The sequence below is a fragment of the Cryptomeria japonica genome, chromosome 6 (genome assembly GCF_030272615.1).
Source record: "Cryptomeria japonica chromosome 6, Sugi_1.0, whole genome shotgun sequence".
In the NCBI taxonomy this organism is placed as follows: domain Eukaryota; kingdom Viridiplantae; phylum Streptophyta; class Pinopsida; order Cupressales; family Cupressaceae; genus Cryptomeria; species Cryptomeria japonica.
In genome coordinates, this window is record NC_081410.1 from 166,467,370 (window position 1) to 166,486,979 (window position 19,610).

At 36.8% G+C, this 19,610-nt stretch overlaps 1 protein-coding gene across 2 annotated transcripts in view; it reads left to right on the forward strand.

Annotated features, from left to right (window-relative positions):
• Positions 1 to 19,610, forward strand: part of LOC131033246 (uncharacterized) — a 97,387-nt gene that overhangs the window by 62,741 nt on the left and 15,036 nt on the right. For both annotated transcript variants that reach the window (XM_057964418.2, XM_059207269.1), the window contains 3 exons: positions 17,431 to 17,501; positions 17,818 to 17,903; positions 18,153 to 18,262. In XM_057964418.2, coding sequence (XP_057820401.1) covers positions 17,431 to 17,501; positions 17,818 to 17,903; positions 18,153 to 18,262 — 267 coding nt within the window. The remainder of the gene's footprint in view (positions 1 to 17,430; positions 17,502 to 17,817; positions 17,904 to 18,152; positions 18,263 to 19,610) is intronic.

A 19,610-nucleotide genomic window follows, 5' to 3' on the forward strand; every position in this document is an offset into this window, starting at 1 on the left:
ATACAGTGACAAGTACACACACAGCTCAAGCTAAGAGCCAAACACCTCAAGTAGCCAACAAAGTACCTCAACCAACCGAGCAAGCAGCTGGAGCAAGTAAGCAAGGAGCTGAAGCACATCAAACACCTCAAGCAGCTCAACCAAAATTGAGAAAAACTAATGAATAAACAGTAGCTCAAAAAGCACTTCAAACTCAGTCCAATGTTATTTTAAGTAGTCCTCTAGCTTGAATAGCACAAGCTTGACAAAAACAGTTGACATCAATGACAAAATTGTTGATTGTAATTAGGTTGCAAGGGTGGATTCCAATTAGGCAACATTGGAATCCGCCCAAAGGGCTGGCCCCTTTCTCCCATAAGGTAACGTGTAGGGCTGGGCCCTTTCTCACGTCTAGCACAAGGGTGGCATGGTCTAGGGCCTGCCCTATAATTCAACACGCCACTCACACTTAAACAATAAAAAGGGCGCCAATTCAAATTAAGAAAGCCGACCTAATTAGAGGCTAAAGTGCATATAAATAAAGGAATGAATGAAGCATTCAAACATATAAGCATACACACAAAGAGTGAATTCTGTCTGCAAGTAAGAGGTGCGAAATTCATGCAAAGGCGAATATCTTCAGCAAGGTGCGAACTCCATTACCTTCTCTCCATTGTTATCTCTGCTGTTAGGGGAGTGCTCTTCATCATGCAATCTAACAGTTGAAGGACCTGCTGTTCTGAAGTTGGTCACAATCATCAGCTGAAGACATACATTTCATCTATCTGCTATTCAAGGTCAAATCTTTGGTTGCTGGTTGGTGCAATAAAAGGCAGATCCGAGATCACTGAAAATTGAAGATGCCATTAGCCCTAAGGGTGAACTGAGATAAGTATTGTAATCAGAATATTATTCATAATCCATAATCAGATCTGAGGATCTTTTCTGGCTGGGTTGTTCCTCCTAGGAGGTTTTCCTAGGGTAATAAGTGTCTTATTCAACTTTGGTTATGTTTCTGTTTGTTCCTAAATCTGAAACTTACTAAATCTAATAGAAAACTATTTGAGTTAAAGGTTAATTCTGTTTTCTGAGTTTTCTTTATTAATCTGAAAGTGTAAAATCAACATGGTATCAGAGCCAGGTCCAGGCTAGGAGCCCCAATCACACGAGAGGTGTGGCTTAAGGGGGGGTGTTGGTGTTGGAAATAAGCCACACCCGGACCGACGATGGACTGGTCCAAGAGGGGCCAATAGCTCAATGGTAGAGCACTCCAGCAACATGTGGAAGGTCCTAGGTTTGAGTCCTAGCATATAATGTTATAATGTTATAGTCCATTAGAGGAGCAAATGGATTATAATTCCTTTTGGTGAAACAAGATCATCCCTTGCATGAATTCTACAATCTATTGTTTTGTGACCAAAATGATTGCATGAAAAGCTATAGCCATTAAAGGAATGATGGAACTTGGTTATATGTGGCTGTCTTTGACAAAAGGGCCTTTTGAAGTTGTCCTTGTTTTCCTTTGGAGGTGGATTGTTGTTTTGTGGGACTTTATTCTCCTCCTCCTTTTTGTTGTCATCCTTAGTAGGATTCTTGAGGACCTTGATGTAGCTTTTTGGCTTTTCTTCAAATTCCTTCTGTGGTGGATCTGCAGCCGTAGAACTTGTAGCCTCCTATGACTTCTTTTGATCTTCAACAAAACCAAGACCAATCTTAATAAATGGTGACCTTTGCAAAAAGATGATATCATCTAATATTTCAGTGCTTTTGTCAAACTCCAAGCTTCAATTCAATTGTTCAAAAGATTTCTCCAATTCACTTCTTAAGGAGACAATTCCAAGCTCTAGTTTTTCACAATTGGATTTCTTTGCCTTAAGAGTTGATATCTTATAACCTCCTCAATCCGTTTTGCCTCTTCTAATTGAACTTTCAGATCTTCAATCATTTTATCTGACTTTTATTTGAGAAGTCCATGATCTTTGGATTGTGCCAACTTTTCATGGACTAGAGTCCTATGCATTTACGGAGATGGTGGGGCTATCAAGACAATTTAATTTTCTTGTTTTAATATTTTTAGTAAGACCTTGGGATGGTTTAGAAGGGAAAATTAATTAAATAATTAAATATTATAGTTGTTGAAAAAGTAAACTAAATGACAACTTATTCAAGAGCACACAATTATACTGAGAAGGGGAGGCAGGGGGGATGAATCAATATAATAAAAGACTTTTACTTTTAAAAACTTGATTAGCTACAATGGCAATACTTCAAAACTTAATCAACCACAAATGCAAGATCTGTTAATTTTAAGCAATCATATGTTAATTGTAATCAGACTGTGTATAAACAGAAATAAAAGACAAGACACAAGAACAGTAACAGCAATTAAAACACAAGACACAAGACATCAATACCTTGGGAAAACCTCCCTCTTGGAGGTGAAAAACCCAGCCTTAACTATGATATGTATTATCTCAACTGTAGGCAATTACAACATAGCAGACTTATCTCAAATTGCTGTCCAAACAGCAAGTTGGCAAGGTAATGAAGGATGCAGCCCCAATCAACAGTAGATGACCAAAAAGAAGATCAGCAGCAGATGACTACAATAGGCTGGAGCAGAATTGCTGAAGATCTTGACAACTTAGCCCAACAATATTCTTGACTGAATTCGCACAAGTGTAGAGTTCGCTAAATGTAGGAGAGCAGATTGTATTTGCTAAGAATGATTGTGTAAATGACTTCATCTTCAAGTGGATTATATATCATCCTTTTGGCGCTAAACATCCTCAAGTCGGCTTGCAATATAATTAATTAATGTTGAGTTGTCATTATGCATTTTCCCACGTTAGGTATTTGGGTCCAGCCCAATAGTCCTTTCCACGTTACATTTGAGCCCAGCCCAATAACATAGTTAATTGTTTCTCATGTTACATTTGGGTCCATTCCAATATCAAATTAATTGAGCATTAATTTAGATAATACACATGAATTTTAATTGTCATTTGACAACATTAAAATTCGATAATCAGGTATCCGAATTTAGCTAACATTTTCAACACTCCTTCTTAGCTAGGGAGGATAACTACCACATGTCATGATTCATTCATGACTTTCATCTTGCATTGCTCGCAAGAGTAAAAGTATAAGCTTCATAGAGTATACCTACAATAAAACACATAAATATCATGAACTCATTTCATGATGTCCATCTTGCATTGCCCGCAGAGGGTGGAAGAGGTCTTATACCTCAGCCTTCTCCCAAAGGAGGACACACTGTCACCTTGCATTGCCCGCAGAGGGTGGACGATGCAAACTGAATTGCATCACTAAGATTGAGACTCCCTCTCAATCAATGTTGTGTTCTCCACCATTCCAAGCTTCTCTCTGAAGTACTCAATCTTCACCTGAGCTAGAGGCTTGGTGAGAACATCAGAAACTTGTTCATCAATGATGATATATTTCAGCTGGATAACACCTCTTTGTGCCATATCACGAATATAGTGATAATGAGTTTCCACATGTTTTGACCTGTCATGAAACACGAGATTGTTAGACATTTTAATACAACTCTGATTATCACAACAAATAACAGTGGATTCCCAAGGTTGTCCAAACAACCCAGCAAGAAGCTTGCGAGGCCAAATTGCTTCTCTAGTTGCCACACTTGAGGCAATTTATTTAGCTTCTGCAGTACTTAATGCAACTGAGGACTGTTTCCTATTGGCCCAAGAGATCATAGCGGAACCCAAGCTGAAACAGATTCTTGAAGTGCTTTTCCTGTCAGTAACACTTCCAGCCCAATTAGAATCAGAGTAGCCTTCCAAGTTGATTGCTGTGTTGATTGGATACTTCAGCCCATAGCCAATTGTTCCACACAAGTATCTCAAGATGTGCTTGGCTGCCACCAATTGAACATGCTTTGGCTGGTTCATGAATTGGCTAAGTGCACTCATTGCATAGCAAATTTCTGGTCTAGTGTTAACTAGATACATCAAAGATCCAATCAACTGCCTGTACTCTGAGGGATTTGCAAATCCAGAGTTAACTGCAGAAATACTCAACTTCTTCAAGTTAGTTTCCATAAGAGTAGACATAGGTTTACAATCCATCATACCAAATCTTTTCAATATATCAATAGTATATTTATCTTGATTTAGAATAATTTCATTAGGTCTTTGCCACACTTCTAACCCTAGAAAGTAATGCATTAGACCTAGATCCTTCATTTCAAATTCAGTAGCTAATTCTTTCTTACACCTAATGATGAGACTATCTTCACCAGTTAGAAATAAATCATCAACATATAAAACCAAAATTAGCATTTCACCATTAAATACTTTAAAGTAAATGTTAGGGTCAGCATCATTCTTATAAAATCCTAAACTAACTAAGTGCTTATCAATTCTTTCATACCAAGCTCTAGGAGCTTGCTTGAGGTCATAGAGAGCTTTCTTCAATCTGCACACACGAGTCTCTCTATTATGAATCTCATAACCTTCAGGTTGTTCAATATAGACTTCTTTCTCAATAACACCATTAAGGAAGACATTCTTTACATCCATTTGATGTAATTTCCAACCTTTGGCTGCAACAATAGCTATAATAGTTCTAATAGAAGTATATCTAGCAACAGGAGCAAATGTTTCTTCATAATCTATGCCTTTTTTTTGAGAAAAACCACGAGCTACAAATCTAGCTTTATATTTCTCTATACTACCATCAGCAGCATGTTTAATTTTAAACAACCATTTGGAAGAAACAACAGACTTACCTTTAGGTCTAGGCACAACATCCCAGACATCATTCTTGATGATGGATTGATACTCTTCGTCCATAGCTAACTTCCATGCTTGCTGGTTCATAACTTCTTCTATGCTGGATGGTTCAGCCTCAATGATGTTGCACATCAGTGCAACATAGTTAGGAAGCTTTTGACGTCTCTTACTTTCTCTGAAAGTGCCACTAGGAGCTGCAAACTTTTCTGCATCTTGAATTGTGCTTCTAACCTAAATGGGTCTTTTCTTGCTAATTGCAATATCTCTAGGTCCATCAGTTGGAACTAGAGGCTCAGGAGGATCATCATGCTCAATAGGTTCAGGAGGCTCAATAGGCTCCCTCTGAATCTCAGGGTTAGTATCTATATCCATATCTTGATTATCATTAACTTCTTTATCATTATCAATAAGAGAACCTTTAGATTTCTTGAAAGCAGTATTTTCTTCAAAGGTGACATCCCTACTTACCTAATGTACCTTTGACTAGGAATGTAGATGCGAAATGCCTTGGAAGATTCACTATATCCAAGAAGGATACCCTTCTTCCCGGAAGGCTCTAACTTAGTCCTCTTTTCCTTTGGCACATGAACATATCTGGTTTGACTCCTGTGAAAGCTTCCTCGGGAGTTATGTTCTTCAGGACACAGTGAGGACATCTATTCTGAATGTACACAGCAGTCTTGGATGCTTCAGCCCATAAGAAGATCTGCAGGTCTTGATCGTGAATCATAGCTTTGACAACTTCAACAATAGTTCTATTCTTTCGTTTAGCTACACCATTTTGTTGAGTATTGTAGGGAACGCAAAACTCCCTCTTAATTCCTGTTTCTGCACAAAAGTCATTGAAGCTACTTGAGGTGTATTCACCTCCATTGTCAGATCTTAACACTTTAATCCTTTTACTAGACATATTTTCACCTAGAGCTTTAAATTCTTTAAACCTACTTAACACTTCATCAGATTCTTTAGATTTTAGAAAGTAAATCCAAGTCTTTCTAGAAAAATCATCTATAAATGTAACATAGTATAGAAATCCGCTAGGTGAAGGAACAGACATAGGTCCACATAGATCAGAATGAACAAGTGCTAGTTTTTCTTTAGCTCTACTTTCACTTTTATGAAATGGATTTTTAGTGTTCTTACCTTAATGCACAACCTTTGCAAGCATCATCATGAGATTGATTAAGTTTAGGCATACCTTTAACCATCCTTTCAAGTGAAGGAAGTGGCTGATAGTGAAGATGACCGAGCCTTTATGCCATAGCTCGCTAGATTCAGGAGCTTCATGAATGAGAGCTCGAATGGGGTTAGCTGAAAGCTTATACAAAGTATCATATCTATTTCCAATAACACGAGCAGATTTAATACTAGATTTCTTAGGCCATGCAAGTATCATAGCTATATCCTTTATCTTATCTATATCCTTTATCTTCTAGGGCAGAAATAGAAATTAAATTCCTCTTAATTACAGGGACAAATAAAATGTCACTAAGATGCAAGGACATACCAGATTCTAAATTTAAAGTACTACCAAAGCCTCTTACCGAATACTGTGCATCATCACCAATTACCACATGAAGATTGGACTCTTTTTCCATCAAGTCTGAGAGATGCTCTCGATATCCCGTGATGTGTCTAGATGCACCATTGTCAATCAACCAAGTGTTGCTATTGGTTGGCTCATTGCTGGACAAGGCAGAAATGAAGAGATAGTCTTCATCATCCTTTGAGTTTGCAACTTCATTCAGGTTGGCCTCCCCTTGCATGGGCGAATTCTGACATTCTTTGGTATAATGTCCAAACTTGTCGCATCTGAAGCAACGGATACGTGAACTATCCTTTGGCTTCTTCCTTGAATTGAAAGCTGGAGGTCTGAAGTCTCTATCTCTTTTGAAGTTGTTCTTCTTCCAATGGCCTCCCTTCCTTCTAACATGTTGAGAAGCAAGCACATGTTGATCTCCTCCATGAGAGCCTTTATGCATTTCTCTGGCAACTAGGTGAGACTCCTCTTGAATGCAATCTAACCGGAGGCGATCGAAGGAAGGGAATTCAGCTCTTCCACTTATGTTTTGAATGAAGGGATCCCAAGAGTCAGGAAGACCATTCAACGCAATCATGACAATATCCTTGTCCACAACCTCGCTTCCAATGGCGTTGAGTTGGTCCTTCAATTTTGAAATCTTCATGAAGAAGGACATGACTGAATCTCCTTTGCACATTCTGACTTGAACAAGTTGCTGCCTCAATGCGAGTGTCCGGCTGATGTTGTTGATCTCATATATCCCTTCTAGATGTTTGAACATCTCTCGGGCTGTCTTCAATTTGGAGATGACTGGAACAAGACGATCCTTCACGGAATCAATAAGGAACTTCTTTGCTTTGAGAGCATTCTTCTTGAATTGCTTTAGCTCTTCCGGATCCAAAGGTTCAGTCAGATCCATATCTTCCACAAACTGTAACAGCTCTAATTCTTCAAGTGCAAGGAGGACACGAACCTTCCATGATGTAAAATTGAGGGCACCTTCAAGTTTATCCTCTACTTTCAGACCTGTAACCATCTTGCAAAACTAAAACAACAAACTGAAAGTGAAGGGGAACTACTAATCTGATTATTTGAATGAACCTAAAGCTCTGATACCATGTTAATTTTAAGCAATCAGATGTTAATGTAACCAATTTGATTGTAATCAGACTCTGTATAAACAGTAATAAAACACAAGACACAAGAACAGTAACAACAATTAAAACACAAGACACAAGACACCAATACCTTGGGAAAACCTCCCTCTTGGAGGTGAAAAACCCAGCCTTAAGTATGATATGTATTATCTCAATTGTAGGCAATTACAACATAGTAGACTTATCTCAGATTGCTGTCCAAACAGCAAGTTGGCAAGGTAATGAAGGATGCAGCCCTAATCAACAGTAGATGACCAAAAAGAAGATCAGCAGCAGATGACTATAATAGGCTGGAGCAGAATTGCAGAAGATCTTGACAACTTCGCCCAACAATATCCTTGACTGAATTTGCATTTGCTAAGAATGATTGTGTAAATGACTTCATCTTCAAGTGGATTATATATCATCCTTTTGGTGCTAAACATCCTCAAGTCAGCTTGCAATATAATTAATTAATGTTGAGTTGTCATTATGCATTTTCCCACGTTAGGTATTTGGGTCCAGCCCAATAGTCCTTTCCACGTTACATTTGAGCCCAGCCCAATAACATAGTTAATTGTTTCTCACGTTACATTTGGGTCCAGCCCAATAACAAATTAATTGAGCATTAATTGAGATAATACACATGAATTTTAATTGTCATTTGACAACATTAAAATTCGATAATCAGGTATCCGAACTTAGCTAACATTTTCAACAAGATCTAGCAAGTAGGAACATACAAAGAACACACAATTTACATGGAAACCCTTGCATGAGACAATCACAGCAAAATATTGCTTATATTAGAAACTTCTTGTGAATTTGTAGGCTCCAACCCATGGAAGACTCCAATCCGCTTTAGATGATTTGTAGGCACCAACCCACCAGAGACAAATATTCTCAAACAGCCTCTTGAAATCTGCTCATAAACTTCAACACTTTCTGCTTATAGGTCTGCAATAAAATACTTTAGAATCTGCTCATAAGATCTGATGCAAACTGCTCATAAGGTCTGAAATTTTCTGATCATAAGGTCTGTAATCTTCTGCTCATAAAGTCTGAAACAATCTGCTCATAATCTTCAACAATTTCTGCCCAGACATACTCCTTAGTTCTGCTCTAAGGTCTGAAATCTTCTGTTCATATTCTTTGACATTTTCAGCTCATAAGGTCTGCAATTATCTGCTCATAATGTTCAAATTTCTGCTCACTCAAGCTCCTTAGATTGGCTCTAAGGTCTGCTCACAACTGCCTTGAATAGGAATAATATTCGATGAGATACCTGATAATAATGACCTCAAATGAATTCTTATTTATACCTTTCAAAGCACATCCCTTCACCAAAAAATACACTTCTTCATGCAAGTTGGTCAGGGAGGGAAAAAGATAATTTATTGGATCTGAATATTGCCTTTCAAATTGGGTGCCTATTTCCATGAGGTCAGCCCAAACAGAAAATGCAATTTTTAATTTATTTCAAGGGGGGTTGTCTCTTATAAAGGGATATTTAAAGGTATTCTTAGAACCCATAAATGGGTTGGCCCAAGGGCGGTCGTCTCTTATTTGAATTCAACAATGCAATTAAACTTCTCCTTGCCACAAGCTGATCTCCATTACTTATGCCATAAAATGCTCTTTGACGTCAATAACAACAATTTCGAAATAATTAAACTTAGAAAGGTGTTTTAAGTGTGCAGATAAAGTGTTGCTGTGATAGCCCTAAAAAAATATTAATATTCAATCAATTAATTGTACTCTTATTAATATTATTTTATAATTTCTATCTTATATACTTTTATATAAGCCATGTCTATATATTAATTTATAATGTTTAATATTTAATATTTAATAACAATCACTAATATTTGATATATATATATATATATATATATTAATCTCTGTTTAAATATTAATCTTCAATATTATTAATATCAATCGGGGGAAGATTATTCCCAATAAAGCACGAACTGTTGGAAACATAGGTCGTGACTCTTCACAAAGAAAGTCACGATTCTACTCTACCATGAATTATATAAAGGAAATTTCACTGCTAGCCAAAAGGAATATAGAGGATCAAGGGACAAGGAATCAGACTGTCAGAAAGGCTGTCTGCAGTGGTATGTATCCCTTACCCGATGTTAGTATGGAAACCTTAAAGATGTGATAAGGTGTTAATATTATTAAATATTGTACAATGACAATCAAGTTCCAGAATAGGAATAGAATTTAGTAAATAATAAATAATAAGTTTCAGAATAAATGCAATATAAATAAAGAATATATCTTGGAAGAGAAACTAACTGGTTATCCAATTATAGAATAACAGTAAACTATACAATGTTATACTGAATATTTACAAACATAAATACAGTCAGTCACATAATAATAGAATTGGATATTTAATTAATTATGATAACAGTTAAGTAATGTAACATTAAGAGAAATTACTTTAAATCAGTATAATAGTGGAATTACTTAAAAATATTCTTGCCATTACTACCAGTAACTAAGGAGAGGTGATGGACTTGTTTCCAAGAGGGGCATTCTAAATCCAGTCAATAGGTTGTTTCCCAAGAGAGGGTGGGGATCAGCGACCCGAGAATTTTGAGGACAGGGTCCGAAATGGGTGAAGGGCTTGGATCTGTAAACTTTGAGGGAAGCCTATTGAAATTGGTATCAAAGTGCTTGGCAACAAAGTCATTCTCTAACTCCTAGACTGGAGTAATGCAAGGGTTAAAGGTTATAATTGTTAAAGTTAATCATCTTAAATTAACTAATGAACAATTTACTTATCAATCAATCAAATCAATAGAATATGGAATGGCACACATTTGATTATTTTGCTGAACCAATTTCTTATTTTAACTAATCTAAGTCATATTGAAATAAGATTATTTATGATTAAATAGGGGACATTACAGTTGCTAGGTTCAAGGTGCTGGAAAGTGGTCATAAGGACATTTCATTTTATTTTATTAAGGAAAAAGTAAAACAATTTTTCAAAAAATGCAACAAAAAGAAAAAGTGTTTTTTTGAAAAATCATCAGAAAAGAAAAAAATGTGTTTTCCAAAATAGCTCTGAAAAGGTTATTAAAGGAGGTTGGGTTTTCAAAAGAAGGGTTACTACTGAATTTTCATTGTTTTTTTTAAGAATGAACTTTGTTCCTCTATTTATCTAAGCATGAAAAGTAAAACCCTTTTGTAAATTCAGTTTTGTGGACAAAAACTCTCCTAGCTGGCTGTGTTGTTTCATGTAAGAGTCGCCATGGTTTGAAAGTTGCAGATTGTGTTTCAGATTTAGTGGGTATTTGGTTGTGGTTCGTTGTGTTTTTAGAATTTTGGGTTTGTAGAGGTTTTTGGGGTTTCATGTGGATTCAATGTTTGGTGTAATTATATATTCCATAAAATAAAAACTAATACTGTGGTGTGTGAATCTGATTTTTTGTCTAGTGGTTTTGTTTTAATATATATATATATATTGCTTTTGCAAAACAAATTTATCATTGGATTTTTAAAGTGGTTTGAGTGCTTTTGTAGGAGTTGCACCTCTTGTGGGAAGTTTTGTACCTATCTACTAAGGATTGTATGATGATTTTTTTTTTATCGGTAATAATATTGGATTTTATTGATATATTTGAAATAAAAGTATACATTGCATATATCCAAAATGTCTGATAAGTCAGACTCCACCAACCAACATCCCCTACCCTTCCGCCATTACAACCACTGCACATCTGAACATATTGGCATTCTCCAAAAATTTGCCAAGATTACAAAAATGGGGCATAGAAGAACCAAAAAGAGCCCCAGACTACTATTGCAAACCGGACCCGTACACCTCGAAACCCACCAAACACCACACCTACACATGACTACAATACATACACTAAAAATCATATAGTAGAGAATGAGAGACCACAACCAATGTATAGAGATTTACATGAAACGAAAACATTATAGGATTGACCACAAAAACCTTCAGACACAAACCTGCCCTACAGAAAAAACTAGGGCACATTTAGGGCTGCACCACTCGGCCCTTCACCAGCGTCACCGCAACCACCACCATACATTTCAGCACCTCCACGCTCACACGTCGCCACTTGCACTTTGACCTTGCGCTTTCCCGAAACCTTCCTCTTCCCTTTCCCTTGAATTTTTGGCTTCACATCACCTCCCCTTGCAGAATTTACCACCAGAGTACCTCGGGCTTCTACCTCATTTTCTCTCAGAAACAATTTGAGAGAGTCCCAGGCAAAGGCAACATTGCCTTTGCCCGCCGTTCATCTCTATCCAGTCCAAAGGGCCACTAAATATATGGAAATAATTCATGCAGCTCGTGAATTCCATCGATGTCCAGTCCTTCTCCAACATCGAACCCAGCCCCCGACATTGCCATTGCCAAAAGCTCAATCAGGCCACCTAACCAATCATCTTCCACGCATTGTCTCATGACCTCCATGAAAACATCTTTCCTCTCACCCAATTCCAGACCCCATGCCAAAACCATGGTCACTACATCAACATTGGTTCTGTACTTGTGCATGGTCTTGAGGAAGCAATCCCCCAACAACATCGTCACAATCTGGATGAAGATGTCCTCACCATGTTTGAAAATGCACTTCAAACGCTTCTCTAAAATATCCCCCACAAATGCCAACTGTTGTCGGGTGGTGTGCAAAGTAAATGTGGCCTCCATACTTGTCACCTTCTCACAAATGCTTGCAGCCAATACTGCCAAAAATGGACCTGAGGCCCTATAAATAATTGAAAGCTTGTCCCGTCCCTACATTCCTCCCATTTCGTCAAATGAGTAGTATTAATTATACCCTAGTACATCACTTGCCACATCGACCTCCTCCATATTTTGAAAATCTTCCAAGTGGGTTTTGTGCGCTTCATCAAATGATGTTGCCCACTTGGACAACACATCAACCACTTCATTTCCAATCCTTCTCACAAGTATAATTTTGTAATTATTAAAAAAATAAAAATCATTTCTGGTTTTGGAGATATATTTACTTAAAAACCAAGCATTGACTTCCCATTTAATGATAGCATTAATGATGATTCGTGAATCCCCTTCCAAGTGCAAATTTTGAACTCTGAACTTCCATCCCTATTGCACCGCCAATAATGCTGCTTGGACTTCCGCTTCATTATTGGTGCCCTTTTCAAGTTTTTGAGCACCCATCATCACAATATTCCCATGCCAATCCCTTATCACCACCCCTGCCCCAGAAATACCCGGATGTTCTTTAGAGGCACCATCAAAATTGGCCTTAAACCATCTTGTTTGTGGCTTTTCCCATTTCTTTGTACAAGTCGATTAGAGCATCGGATCAACCTAAGAAGGCCCATGAGCAATCCGGAAAATGTATGATGATTGATTATTATTTAGAGTGTTGCAGCAATATGAAGATGCAGTAGTTCAATCTAGCCAGATGATCATTTGCAATTTAAAAGTGGTCTTAGAGGATAAAGGTTAAAAATTTCTGTTTTATATTGCGAAAGACCAGCTTGTGGAAAAATTAACAAATCAGCAGTTTGGGTTGAAAACAGCACTGGTTAATCAATTGATTGACTCAGCTACATCACTTGTTTATCTCTTCCGTTTCTTTTCAAGTAATTATTTTACGATTTACAATTCTATGCCAACTGTTTGATGAAGTGCTCATTTTTAGAATAATGAAGAAATGTATTTGAAATCGATCCAAATAAAGTTGTAAATGAAAGTCATTCCTCATTGTAATAATTTGGAAGGGGATTATTTCTTTTTTGAATATCTTCATTGTAATATATCCTTGGATAGTAGTACTAGTGGGTCGCATTTTTATTTTTTATTTTTCTCCAGCTTGCACAGCGTGAATCAGAATTAAGGGAGTTAATCCACCATTTTGGTTTTGATGCAATTTCATTTGCACTCAGTATCAGCCAATTTGACTAGAGAGATTTTTTGATTGTTTTAAATTGTAAGTTAGTTGGCTTACTGCCAAAACTTCCCAATTAATTTTCCTCAATTCGCATTCTTGCTTCGTTTGCTCACATCTTACCCATTCCAGGAACTGGGTGATCAGAAAGAGTTGACTTGAGTTGATTGCAAATTTTTTGTTGAGGTTTGAGCTAGCACCTTGCAAGGGTTATTACAAATTGGATCTTCAAAGGAAAAAGAACCTCTTAACATATCTTGTTTTCCAAGCTCACCAATTAAATCAGAGAGGCTGCAGTTATCCACAACAAAGGAAAAAGAACCTCTTACATATCTTGTTTTCCAAGCTCACCAATTGAAAATCAGAGAGACTGCAGTTATGCACAACAAAGGACATCCTAAATAATGTCAATTAACAAAGACTTCACAATTCATAGGAATCGAAAACTCCCATTTTGATACATCCTTTGTGATTGCATTTGGTGAAAGTTGGCTTTCATCTCCAGCCCCAATGGTACAACTAAATTTTGATCTGGCTGGTGCAAAGAACATCAACATAACTCAAAATCATATATCTTCCATCAGTTACATTTATCTTGAAGTGATTTTTAGTCATAAGTGTTAATGTTTTAGCAACACAGAAATCTGAAACACAATACACATAATTTATCCTGGGAAAACCCTCCACTTGAGGGTGAAAAACCCAGCCCACTCAAAAATGAACTTTATTATATCTCTGAAAATGAATACAACTGTTGATAGTTTCAGATTACTATCAATTTCAATAAGATAAGTTTGATTCTCCACAAATCAATCTTGACAATGAAGTCAAATGATACATCTCTTATACATTCTACAAACCTTCATAAATCTGAAAATTCAGAACACAGAAAACATATAATATATCTGATCTGACAGACTACATACACAATATTCTCAACTTGCTACAGACAAATGAGAGAAGCCAGCAATATATCTATCCATATGCCGAAGAAGAAGAGCAATGGATATAAAGAATCGGAATTGCAAGTGAAGAGACACCACGAAGGAAGAAGAAAAGACACCAACAGTTACATCTTCACCAATAGCCATATGGACATGAAGAGTCATCGACAGCCACAACTACACCGTCAACCACATAGACATGAAGAGTCACCTACAGAGAAGTGAAGAGACTCCATGGTGGAGAGGAAGAGCCACCGACAAGAAAGTGAAGAGACTCCACGGTGGAGAGGAGTTAGATATTATCTTAGATCTCTTTTGCAGCTATAAATCTTCAACACTCCCTCTTAGCAAGAGAGAGATCTTCAAAATGTCATCACATGACAAGTACACATAGCTGCAACCAAAAGAATGTCAACAAAAAAAAATCTCATCACAGATTTTCTCAAATAAAAAATGATATCTCAGCATAACAATATTCACCATAGCTACTCCTAGAGGGTGAATCAGAAAAACAGAAAATAAAGTCATGAAGTCACACACATGACTTCCACCATGGCTACTTCTAGAGGGTGAATCAGAAAAACAGAAAATAAAGTCATGAAGTCACACATGACTTCCACCATGGCTACTACCAGAGGGTGGATCCACCATAGCTACTCCCAGAGGGTGGAACAAGGGATTTCACCTTGTACTTCTCTCGCAGAGTAGAACTCATTAACCAAGGGATTTCGCCTCGAACTTCTCTCGCAGAGAAGAACTCATTAACAAGGGATTTCACCTGGAACTTGTCTCGTAGAGAAGAACTCATTAACAAGGGATTTCACCTCGAACTTCTCCCTCAGAGAGAAGAACTCATTAGCAAGGGCTTTCACCTTAAATTTCTCCATCACAGAGAAAAATGCATTAACCAAATTTTCATGATGACGTGGCTCCCTCTGAAGCTGAAATGTCGAGCTTTCTCTAAAACTGAAATGACAAGCTCCCTCTGAAGCTGAAAAACAAGCTTCCTCTAAAGCTGAAATGTAAGGCTTCCACAAGCTCCCTTTGAAGCTGAAATCAATCTTCTGACCTTTTCGTCCAAGGTTACTTCTGACGATATGTCAGATTCCCTCTTAAGCACAAGATCTAACTTCAAGCAGTTAGGCTCTATAGAAGGAACCTTGCTCTGATACCATTTTAATGTTTTAGCAACAGAGAAATTTGAAACACAATACACAAAATTTATCCTGGGAAAACCCTCCACTTGAGGGCGAAAAACCCAGCCCACTCAAAATGAACTTTATTTTGTCTCTGAAAATGAATGCAACTGTTGATAGTTTCAGATTACTATCAATCTCAATAAGATAAGTTTGATTCTCCACAAATCAATCTTGACAATGAAGTCAAATGATACATCTCTTATACATTCTATAAACCTTCATAAGTCTGAAAATTCAGAACACAGAAAACATATAATATATCTGATCTCACAGACTACATACACAATATTCTCAACTTGCTACTGACAAATGAGAGAAGCCAGCAATATATCTATCCATATGCCGAAGAAGAAGAGAAATGAATATAAAGAAACGGAATTGCAAGTGAAGATACACCACGAAGAAAGAAGAAAAGACACCAACAGTTACATCTTCACCGACAGCCATATGGACATGAAGAGTCACCGACAGCCACAACTACACCGTCAGCCACATAGACATGAAGAGTCACCGGCAGAGAAGTGAAGAGACTCCATGGTGGAGAGGAAGAGTCACCGACAAGAAATTGAATAGACTCCACGGTGGAGAGGAGGAGTTAGATATTATCTTAGATCTCTATCGCAGCTATAAATCTTCAACAATAAGAACCTAGATACGTTAGAACCCCATAGGTATCTTCATCAGACCCTTACCCAAATATTTAGTAAATACATGAGCCATATAAGGACAAACAATCATTGAAATCCCCGCTGTTCTGTGATTCAAAATGATGAAACTTTTGCTTATACACAGTGGTATGATCAGACCTGAATACGTTTTTGACAATCCCAACAGAAATAATGAAGTATTCTTTTTACAAATCAAGTACAAAATGAATACTCCATATTCCTTAATTATCAATATTTTAATTATTTTCCATGCTCTGCCCAATGCTGGCTGTACATCATATTTTATGTTCGCTCCACTGCCATCTAACCTACTCACTGTGATCTCCTTACCATTAATCCAACCTCTGGTTATGCTCACTAGCTGAAAGCTTTGGATGTATGGTATGAAATTAATTTTGGTGCTGTGTCTTGTTACAAATCAGTTGCGATGGTTAAAATTAGATCTTATTCATTGTCACTCTGTTTGATTTTAGAATGGGAATTTGATTTTCATTACACTAACCTGCTCCACTTAGCATCATCTGTTCTTCCAATGGATAGATTCAGGTATTCTCTAGGAAAAAGTCACAGATTCATAGAAAAATAATGGATCGCTGATTAGGAGCAGTATGAAGTGGAACAGGTAAGGACTGCGATCCCCTAATAGTTTTTATGATTCAGATGATGAAATGGTAAATGCCCACCTGGTAGTCCAGTCCATTATCCATTATGTACGACCTTAAGCTCATTCCAATTCTTCATGATTCATTCAAAACCATTGAAAAAACTTGACCGAATACCATGTACTGCTTGCTTGGTGAGTGCTTCTACTATCCAAAACTCTATATTGGCTGAAAGTAATCAGTTAGCATGTTGTGTTTCTATTAACGTCATGTCCCTTGTCTATCCTTTTGAACACTTTTTTCTGTTGTCAAATGTTTGTACAATAGTTTTAATTGATAATATTCAGTTACTCAGGAGTCAGTACCTTGTTGAATACTTGAAAATGACTCATTAGTTCAAGTATAGTTTGTCTTCATTTTTTCAAAATAATCCATTTTTGGAATTCTTTGGGAAGCTTGTGTTGAAATCATTTTTCTTTGAGCATTGTTGACTGGGTCTTTATGTACTCATTGTTAGTTTTAAGACTTTTCTGTAATAAAGGATGTTTGGCTGCCCCTTTTGTTGGACTTGGTTTGAGAATAATTAACTTACTATCCTACCTATTTCTGTGAAAACAATTGGATGCATTAAATTATTGCTGTGAAAAATGAAGTCAATTCTTTATGCAGGTGGAATTTCGAGCTTTGTGGTCATCCCGTTGTGTTCAAGCAAGTCGAGTTCTATCAGATCTTTCCCTGATGTATGTCACAAGGAAATGATTGCAAATGGACCTGAAGTTTATGTTCATGTTGACAGAGTTTCAGTCAGAGTGGATAGGAGCTAGTCTGCTGCATGATGGGTCATGTTTTGTCTTTCTTGGGAATATGGGTTGCCTGTGTATCTTACATTCAGTTTAGACTTTGTGATGCTTTTAGTTTCAGAAGCAAATTCTGTCTGTTCTTGTTGGTACTTATTTCTTTTTTGTCACAAGTCAGTAAGTAATTATCTCAGAATCTATCTTTTCCGCTCAATACTATCTGCATTAAGTTATCATATGCAATAACATTGGATCTCAGGTACTCGTCAAAGAATCTTTCATTTGGGCTGGTGGATTTGGGTCGCTTCCCTAATGCTGGTTCCAAGTTTGGAATTACACTGGGCGGTATGAAGCTAATGGAAATTTTTTATTTCCTTTTATGCAGGATTTTTGTTACCTAAAAATCATGACTGTATTGTTTCAGAATTTGAAGTTAGAACATTATTGGATAATAGGAGATTCCTTCCTAATGCTAGAATGGTTTGTAGCTACAGTAGAGAATGCTTTGGTTATTCCATCATGAACTATATTTGGTTTTTATATTTATTGTTAACGTTTACCATGCATTACGTCTAATGTTGTGCAACTGGGCAGCTAACATGGGGCAACTTCCAACTTATATTTTATTTGAGAATGGTGCCGAAGTATCTCGTATTCCAGAGATGGATTTAGAGGGAAAAGTCAAGACTCCAACAATTACCAAGGTTTGTTCATGTGAATCAGCTATCCACTATTTCTTTAAATTTGTCTTGGACAAGCCTCTCTTGTGATAGAAAAAAAAAAAGCAACTGTTTGAATTTTTCTCTAGCTTTGGTTAATTTCAAAGATGTATGTGTTATTCTTCATTAATGATATCAATGTGATATTTTTCTTCAAAAGTAGAAAAGATGAGGAAATTTGACACTGCAGCCATCATCACACTGAAATATCCCCAGCCAAGATTTTCTGAATATTTTATGATTTTAATGATTGCTGGTTGCTTACTGATTGGTGGTTTATGATAGTTTTTTTTTTAATTTCAGCTTGGTTTTGATACCAATAGCTGTGTGGAGGTTTGATCATGCAAGAATGCCAATCTAATAATACTTTTCAACTTAACACACTGAAATATAATTGACTAATAATAAAACTCAGAATTCTGAATTTTGGAGCAGCAAAATGATAATTTCAGAGTTAAGAAATCTATTTCACCAAGACAATAGAATTGCATACTAGGAGTCCCATGCCATGCTTGGAATGCTTTTTATTTAAGTAACTGAAACAGAATGCAATCTAAGAACACCCAAATACTGGAATTGGCTCCAATGAGCTTTAACTGAATTCCGCGCCTAGCTCCCAGGCAGGACTATCCCATCTACTAGCAAAATCAATAAATAAATGATAAATGTAGTCCTGTCGCTTGCTGAATTTATTTATATACTGATGTGTACTGCTGCTGATCAGAAATCCATGAAATATAAACCCTCAATAAGCTGAATCGAACAAGTGTAGCAAACTGGGGCAGTTGCAAATGGTACAGCTGCCTGTGGAAGTTGTACGGCTGCTGCAAATGAAGGTATGGATTCCTTCTAAAGTCCTCAAACCCTCTCCAATCTACAAATAATTCTCAGAAACTGCTGAATAAGTTTGAATTGAAGCACAATTAGGAATTCTGAATGAATTCCTTCATTTTGTGAATCGGGGTATTGTCCAAATTCACCCGTCTTCAAGGAGTTTTTGTTCCTCAAAGCTGCTATACTACTGAAATGAGTTGCAGAGCTCAATTTTAAAAAAGCTGATTGTAAAAATGATTTAAAGATGAATGAATGAAGCCTCCTCATGTCTTTTTAATAACTCCAAACCCTAATTCGATTTTAGGGTTGCAAGACTTTATTTAACTAATTTTTATTAAACTTTATTTAAATAAATTTTATTAAACTTCATTTCATCCTCTTATTAACTTTATTTCATTCCCTTTTGTCTCCCTCAAGATGTATGACCCCCTTAGACTCCCTTTATTAAAAGAATTAAGTTGTTTTTAAAAACAACTTAACTCATGTCTCTTAGGCATCA